The 9336-nt window shown below is 32.5% G+C and overlaps 1 protein-coding gene across 1 annotated transcript in view; it reads right to left on the bottom strand.

The window, feature by feature from the left end:
- The window catches only part of LOC130666166 (lachesin-like), an 853034-nt gene extending 844531 nt beyond the window's left edge, over positions 1–8503 (bottom strand). Inside the window, exon 1 of the mRNA XM_057466969.1 lies at positions 8300–8503. Coding sequence (XP_057322952.1) covers positions 8300–8498 — 199 coding nt within the window. The 5' untranslated portion in view covers positions 8499–8503. The remainder of the gene's footprint in view (positions 1–8299) is intronic.
- Between the last annotated feature and the right edge of the window lie 833 nt (positions 8504–9336).

The following is a 9336-nucleotide window of genomic DNA, read 5'->3' on the forward strand; positions in this document are numbered from 1 at the left end:
ATTCAACTTTTAAAATGCAAAATATTGTTTTCAGACGATATCGTTGAATTAGTGTCAAGCGGTGAAAGTGCAGGAACGAATCCTTTAAGCCAAAAGTCACTGTCTTCACATTCTAACTTCGAGTTTAATGAAGATGCTGGTCCATCAGAGCCAAAACGAGCTCGAGGAAAAATAAATATTTTGAATGATAATTTAGTGCTATCATTAGATCGATGCAAAATCAGTGATCGAAACGCTGTCTATTTAATAGGTGCTGTTGCTGTGGCATTAAACATTGAATTAGATTCACTTATATTAAACAGATCATCTATTCGTCGATATCGAGAAGAAATACGTGAAAAGAAAATGCAAAATCTTAAACAGGCATTTACAGGTGTAAACTTAACAGCGAGTGTTTTACACTGGGATAGCAAAATGATAAAAAATGTGATGAGTGGTAAAATGGCAGAAAGACTACCAGTTGTAATAAGCTGTGGAAACGTAGAAAAAATTTTAGGCGTACCAGAACTTGATGATGGACAAGGGAAAACTCAAGCTGACGCTATTTATGAAGTTATTGCTGATTGGGGATTAAATACTTCGATTAAAGCGGTCTGTTGTGATACGACATATTCAAATTTGGGACATTTATCAGGTGCGGCCGTCTTATTGGAACAATCACTGGAAAAAAATCTGTTATACTTACCGTGTCGACATCATATTTTTGAACTGATATTGAGAGCTGTTTTCGACTTGAATAAATTATCCCCAACAACGGGTCCAACTGTTCCTCTGTTTAAAAATTTTCAAAATGAATGGTTAAATATAAATCAAAGCCAATATGATACTGGTATGGAAGATGAAGATGTCCGCACAGTTATACACGACAAAATTGATGAGATTAATTTATTCGTGCAAAATCAATTAGAAATGACGCAACCTAGAGATGATTATGAAGAACTCTTGCTGTTGGTTCAAATATTTATAGGTGAAATTCCTCGTAAAGGCATTAAATTTAGAAAGCCAGGTGCTACGCACCATGCTAGATGGATGTCAAAGGCTATTTACACTTTAAAAATTTTTTTGTTCCGAAAACAATTAAATTTGACATCAAAATTAGTGAAATCATTATCTCAAGTCTGTATTTTTATTGTATTAATCTATGTCCAAGCATGGTTCACATGTCCTCTAGCGACTGCAGCTCCAAACCATGATTTGCAGTTTATAAAAAAACTTTGTGACTACAAATCAGTAAATGCTAAAATATCTGAAGCAGCATTAAAAAAATTTAGCAACCATCTCCGGTATTTGAATGCCGAGTCTGCTGCGATGGCCTTTTTTGATGAAAAATTATCAGATGAAATAAAGAGAGAGATGGTCGTTATGTTAAATACCATTGATAATGAACAGGATTGTCCGAAACGTATACAGTTAAAAGATATACATACATTATATAATCTTAACATCGATTCTTTTGTATCATCTCAATCTTATAATTTCTTTAGAAGATTCGAAATAAATTGCGATTTTTTAAAGATTGATCCATCACAATGGTATTTAAATGATGATTATAACAAAGGATTGGCGTTAGTTAAAAACCTAAATGTTGTTAACGATATAGCAGAGAGGACAGTAAAATTAATGGAAGAATATAGTAACATTCTGACTAAAAACGAAACCCAAAAACAGTTCATCATTCAACTTATGTCAGAATTGAAAAAAAACATTCCAGATGCTCGAAAATGTACGATAGTGGATAGTTATGAGCAAAATTAATTATTTGTATAGTTAAATAAATAAAATTTTGTTATTTTTCAATTAACTGCATTTGTTTTTAATCGTAGATGTTGTATTCCAGAAGTTTAATCATACTAAAAGGATGCAAAGTAATTTAAAAAAAAATTTCAGATGAAAATAAAAAATTTTTTTTTTTTTTTTTTTTAACTTGCTGTACCTCCAAAATTATAGTTGCTAAAAATCTGTAAAAATTCTGAGGAATAGCTACTATTATAAGGATAAAGTCCAACAAGTTTCAAATTTTTCGAACTATTACTTTGGCCGGAATAAAAAATTAATCGTTCAATGCCTAAAACCCCATGTTATTCAAATGGGGAACTTACATCGCTGTGCGGCACGGGTTAAAATTGAGATAGAGACCTGAAACTTTCACGGTATTTTTTTTTATTTATTTCGAACCACATAAGCCTCTGGGAGCATAAAAATTCGAAAATGTCCAAAATAAGGACCACCCTAATATATATATATATACATATACTCGCAATCACGTGACTTTGCAGCCACGAATAATTATTCTTAATTACATTTACTTTCATTACTCATCGATTAATTATTTACTTGGACATGATGTCAACTGGTGTGACTGATGTCATCATTCAGTCATCCAGTAATCTTAATCTTAAAAATCAATATCAAATTTTATTTGTGACTGCAAAGTAATTATTATACGTTCAGACTCGGCTCGTTACGCTTCTTATATTTTTTCTCTTCTTACTCGTACTCTGTGTCGCGAATTAAATTTAATTGTGACTAAAATGTATACTCGAACTATTGATGATAGTTGTAAATCATTAATTGTTAATAATTTATTCTTTATTGCGCTCTTTTGTGTAAATTAATTTACGAGTATGGTGCCGTGTAAATTTATAAACTCGTATTCATTAAACTCAACAAACTCGATCTTCAACTACGCTCTATATGTATATAATATAATGTTCATGTGTACGGTGCCATGCAATTTATATAAAACTCAATTAAACTCAAATGCAATCGGATAATGTTCAATAAGTGCTCTAATAACACTCGTGATCGACTCTTGTACTCTATGCTATTATCTGTGATTATTTTTATTAAATATGGACAATACACCAAATAAGTGAATTTTTATTTCTTTCACCATCCCGATCCAGCAAACTAAATATTTAATGTAGTTTTTAAGTTAATATTTTACACAATCTTTTAATTATTATTCAATAGATTTATCCCTAAATTTAACTTAACAGTTGAATAAGATGCCTTGAAGCAACGACTTTATTTATTAACATTGTCATAAGTTATGACTCATAACTATAAAAAATACTGAATTTTATAGAATTTTTTTACCAGACACTGTGAAGCATTAGAAATAAATAGGGATGGATTTGTGTCCAAAATTCAGTTATTTTTGATTATCATTCAATTAATTTACCCCTAAATTTAATTTAGTAGTTGAATAAGATGCCTTGAAGCAACACCTTTTTTTTATTATCATTATAAATTAAATATGAAAAATTCAAACACTGATGATGATGATGATCGTGATGATGATGATCATGATAATAATTATGATGAGCATGCTCATGATGGTGACCGTGATGATACCGATGATGATGATCATGGTCATGACGATAATGATGATGATCATGGTCATGATGATAATGATGATGATCATGGTCATGATGATGATAATCGTGGTCATGATGATGATCATGATGATAATGATGATAATCATGATGATAATGATGTTGATCATGATGATAATGATGATGATGGTCATGATGATAATGATGTTGATCATGATGATAATCATGATAATTATGATGATGATGACGATCGTGATGATGATGGTGATGATGATGATAGTGATGATTATGGTAATGAGGATAACGACGTTGTGAGAAATTCTAAGACGGAACTCGTTCAAGGAAGCAACATCTTGGTTCGAACTCAATTTCTTGACTCTCTGAAAAAAAATATATGAACAAGCCGAGAAGAATGGTTACTCTACTGCTCTTGAAGTTAGTTGGGCGCAAAAATTTGGAGCACATGACATTAAAAGGCAGAAATGGAAAAGCTGTGCCAAAAAATGTCCTTAAATGTGTTAAAAGTAATTTTCCTTATAATTTTATTTTATAAGTAATTTAATCAAGTGAAAAATACCCTATATATTTGTTCTTTAATTTTTTTTCTTCCAGAATATGTGTCGAGGAAAACTGCTCCAACTAAACAATTATCTGAAGTTGCATTCAATCGATGTGTAACTCTTTTTCTTGGCAATTTAAAACTTCAAAAAAAGGAGAAAGTGAACCGTTTAATTAAAAAATAAAATTAGAACATTAATTAATCAATTACTTCTTTATATATTTTCTCTTGTACTTTTGCCATTATTAACTAAAAGACCAGTTCTCTTATTTCATATCAATTTTGTAGTTTTCTTCATTGTTGCTTTACTACTTTTGATCGACTGTCTAATACAATCAAATTGTCCGCACGCGCTTTGTGTGTTTTGTCTTTTGGACGTTAAAGGACTTTGTCACACGATCATTTAATAAACTTATCATTATTATTATTCTATTATCAATAACTACAAGCTATCAAGTATTAGCAATAAACTTAATTGTTTATATCTATTTGAAAGTTCCATTAAACTTAATAAGCCCAATAATTATACTCTTCTGACTAAGTTGACTTTGATTTTTCTAGCTGTAAGTGCAAAATATCAACTGAGTCTCATCGGGCTACAAAAAATTCCGATTGTTTCAAGAGTGCATGATCGGGGACGAGGATAAGATCCTATTTAGATTATAGTTAAGATAAAGTGGATGACAACAATAATTTGTTTATTGGTGCGTGGTCCAGTGACTTGAATAAAATCTAGATGACAATTGAATGTTATGGCGACATGTTATGCGCTAGCGACACTCAAGCAACATGTTAGACATCAGTGGCTTTTGGGCAGTCACGATCTACCCATTTGGAATATTTTGGATTGGCACTCCTTGTAAAATTTGACATATAACGACTAAATGCGTCGAAAATCCAGTATTATTAATGACTTTATCACCTTGTATTGATGTAGTGACATGGTAATGGTTTGGACAGAGTGCAGAAGCGACATTCTCCAATCCTCTAGTTGTGTTATATTTTCGTAACGCATTCATAATGATCATGAATGAAATCAAATTGATCACGAAAATCAGCTCCTTTTCACATTTCATGAGCTTAATTGATTATGGCTGCAACTTGTTCCAATCGTTGAATGACCGCTTGAACTTCTAAAATGTTATCATGGTAATAAGAAGCTGCTTTCAACCACTCTCTTCATCGCGTAACTGTAGGATTAAAGGTTAGAGGGATTCTTGGTGCTACTTAGTAAAATAAATGTTTCCTTCTTGGAGACTTCAAGAAAACAGCTTTTTTTGAGCAATAACATTAGCGAGTCTGTAAGTCCATCGAATCTCTTCAGTGACACGATGTAAACCATGAGCTAGACATGATGCATGAACAAGCAATGATGATCGGCTTACACTGACCGTCCTGCTGCCATCATATATGGTGCTGCATCGGAAACGAAAAACAGTACTTTTTGCCGTTTAATTCCATCTGACCAGAGCTTCGTTAAGGCTTGCTCTACAAAATTAACGATTCTTTGTGCATTGCCCCTAGGAATTTCTGCACAATGGACAATACGAGGGATACCTAAAGTGTTAGGAATAAATGGAGCAATAATTAGTAGTAAGACGCATGTATCTAAGTCGAACATTCTAATTTGACGTCTTTACTAGGGTCGGAGTCAGCAGCTCGTAAAATTATGTTTACTTGTTAAAGGTAAGAGAAATGATGTCGTGGTACATGCGCTTCAGTAACGTGATTGAGATTAACAGGGGTTATCAGATGTTTTCGGCTGGGTTTTTTTCGGAAACAAAATCTCTTAATAGAAAACACAGACCGCACTTTGATGCATGACTGTCTAATCTAGCGAAGTGCGCTTTAATTGTTTGATAACATTCGTTTGTTTAAGAGAAAAACTCGGTCAAAGTTTCCATTTACTGCACAAGTGCAACAAAGATAGTACCGTTCGTGGACTTGAGTGTAATAGAGAAAAAAGTGCGAACCCCTGTTAACTGTACAAAATAAACAGGAAAGATGATCATCAACAAGGTCGGAAATATCTTTTGGAATCATCAGAACTTGAGCAATATCTGCCCAACGTTGAGCGATAGGACGCGCTGACCTTGCCTTAAAATAAGAAAAGAACGTTTTATCACTCTCAAATTTAACATACAAAAACGAGAATTGGACTGCCTCGGAAGTGTTTCCATAAGGAAACACTGTATAAAGTTTGAATATATAACTATGCAGTGACAAAGCCTACTTCTACACTCCATTACTGATAAAATGAACCTAACATTAATTTATAATTAATCTAACCTTTTATTTTTGGGTGCCACTAAGCACCCCAATATTTTCACCTACACCATGAGCTGTCCATAACACTATTATCAGCCAGGGGCGAGCGCTTGTTAGCAGTTGCAGCCTGCCCTACAATCCTGAGTGCTCAAAAACACAAAAAGAAGTCGGAGTCCGCAAAAATAAATTGAAAATTCGCGAAAAATAAATTATAAAATAATCGACGAGCTGGGCTCACCGGGGTTCTATCATCACTCTAATGAGGCCTCACCAGCACGTCCAGAACATGAATAATATTATAATCAATATGAATACTTTAATTAGTGCTAAGAATTTTTAAGTATGCAATATCTTATTTTCGAGCTCAAATTTTGTCTGACTCTTCATGGTGATAATCGACTCATAGTAAATCTACAATTTTGTCAAATTTAATCTGAGTTTATGACATGAATTTTCTCTTACTTTTGTCCTGAATTTCGTTTTACTTTCTGTCTCGGATTTCGTTTTCTTTTTTGTCTTGTATTTAGTCTAACTTTTTGACTTGAATGATGTCTTACTTTTTTTGATGAATTGTGTCGTGTATTTTGTCTTACTTTTTGTCTTGAATGCTGTCTTACTTTTTGTCTTGAATGTTTTCTTACTTTTTGTCTTGAATGTTGTCTGACATTTTGTCTTGAATGTTGTCTTACTTTTTGTCTTGAATGCTGTTTTACTTTTTGTCTTGAATAATGTCTTATTTATTGTCTTGAATGTTGTCTTATTTTTTGTCTTGCATTTTGTCTCGTATTTTGTCTTACTTTTTGTCTGGAATGTCCCGACTAGAATTTTTCATAAGGGCCTGACAAGGTCGTTATCGGGTTAACCTTATTTCAAATAAGGTCCCGATCAGGGTACCCTGATATGGATGTAACGCATAAGACCCATGAGGTCCTTATCGGGATTGCTTTAACAGGACCTCACCAGGATATCCTCATCGCGCCCTTATCAGGATTGCCTTATCAGGTCTTTACCAGGATATCCTCATCAAATCCTTATCAGGATTACCTTGTTAGTAATTATTTTTAAAAAAATATTAAATTGCAAAAAAAAAGGCCATTCGGCAGCCGAAATGGAAGGTAGATTTTCCAATTAATCTATATAAAAAGTTTCATACATACATATCTTGTGATTCATGTTAGTGTATAGTCATGATATGAAATTAGGCTTGCTTTCTAAGAGGGAGGGTAACAAAAAGACAACGACTATTTTCGAGAGAGAACTTCAGATAGTTGATTTGACAAAACATTATATAGGTAATGTACCAAACTAATCTTCACGTAAACAAAGTATATAGAAAATTAAATTAATATGATCATAATTGTAATTTCTATTACGATGGCAAGACCAGTCATAATTATAGGACGTACAGGTACGTTTGAAACATCATAAGTGATGAAAGAAATCCTTTTAAAATATAAAATAGCTGTGAAATTTACAGGTTATTTTCTTCACAATAAAATACAACTGACGAAATTGAATTATAATGGGAAATGCTTAAGTTATGTGGAATAAGAAACCATATTCCCAACATTTCTAGATTTCATTAAAAATTTCAAAGCTGTCAAATTATTGGAAGAAATAGTCAAAACATAAATTTCAAAAGTTCTTGAAATAAATCTTGAAAAGCTCATAAAAAACAATTGCTGTCAGGAGTATCTTCAGGTTCGAAGAATTCAATTATTCACAATTGTGTTTCCAAGCGTCTTGAACTCGAAAATAGTGGGAAGTTTTGGGGCTGTCCTGCAGGGCTACCCGTTGCCGGGATTATTTTGAGGTTGAAGAGCTTGAATTTGTTTGTACAATTATGATTTTAAACTGAAGGATTTAGAAACTAGTGAGCTGTTTTAGATTTTACCGGCAGAGTTAGATATAGTTATACCCAACCGTTTGGTTAGAATTGTATAAAACCAGTTTCAATAATTTTTTTTTTTTTTTTTTGAAAAATAGATCACAATACCTAACAAGCCCATTCACAATCTAATGCTTTAATGCGAATTTCGTTTTTCTTATAAAAAGTTATCTTAATTTTAGTTATCCAAATCACGAAAAAAAAAACTAAATCTAGTGAAAAAATGTTGCATTATAAATTACTTACCAACTACATCCAAATAACCGTATTGAGTTTTGGCTGTTGCAGTATTGATTTGACACATATATTTTCCTTTGTCGTCTTCATGAACATTATTAATATGTAAATACCATGTTCGATGTTTGTCATGAGTTACAGATATTCTTGGATTTCTAGTAATAACATGATTATGTACTGTCAAAATAGCACTTTTATCGAACAGCATCCAAGCAACCTACAAAATATATTTTTCCGTTAGCTACAAGTATGTCAAGAATATAAGAGCTTAAACACGTTATGCTAAGAGGGTTTAAATGAAATTTTATACTTTGTAATTGTGCGGTTATAAAGTCACAAATTAATTACAGAGTCCAAATAATATTGTAGGACATCAAACTTAATTACATTTATTGACTTTAATGGTCCACCAGGTTATATTTTGCAACAGTCACAACTACACCGATAGTGAGAGTGAGTAAGCGGTAGAGTACAGGTGATGAGTTAGTATGGTGTAAGTGATGATCTTCTGGTAACTGTATGTACAAGTATGTCTGGAGATAAGTATTGAGTATGTGCGTTTATGGTTACGCTTAGGTGTTTAACATGGATCTAAGTACGGTTCGTGTATGAAATGTTTACGAGCATTAGGGTTTTGGAGTACAGATAATTTGTGTGTGTGAGTAAGAGTAGTCTTATACAGGAGGTCTCATATTGGGCCCACGTTAAGGACAAGTTTCAGGAGTTGGATACCGAGTGTAAATTTTCAAATTTTTTTACCCAACCCAAGAAAAGCTGTGAATTTTTTAAAAAATAGGCTTTTATGTTTTCGAATAGGTATAATTTTTTTTTTTTTTCAATGTACTTTACAGAAAAAAAATGCAAAGAAATTTTAGATGATAAGCTCCATGAAATTTTTGCCGTTTTCAAGAACAATCGTTATTTTCAAGTTCGCCATTTTTAGTAAATTTCATAATTTATCCTAATTCATCGAGAATTTTCCAAAAATACCATTGGTTCGAAAGTTTATATATATTGTAACACGTAGAAAAATCCGACGACGCCGA

Source organism: Microplitis mediator, chromosome 3 (assembly GCF_029852145.1).
Source record: "Microplitis mediator isolate UGA2020A chromosome 3, iyMicMedi2.1, whole genome shotgun sequence".
Classification (NCBI taxonomy): Eukaryota; Metazoa; Arthropoda; class Insecta; order Hymenoptera; family Braconidae; genus Microplitis; species Microplitis mediator.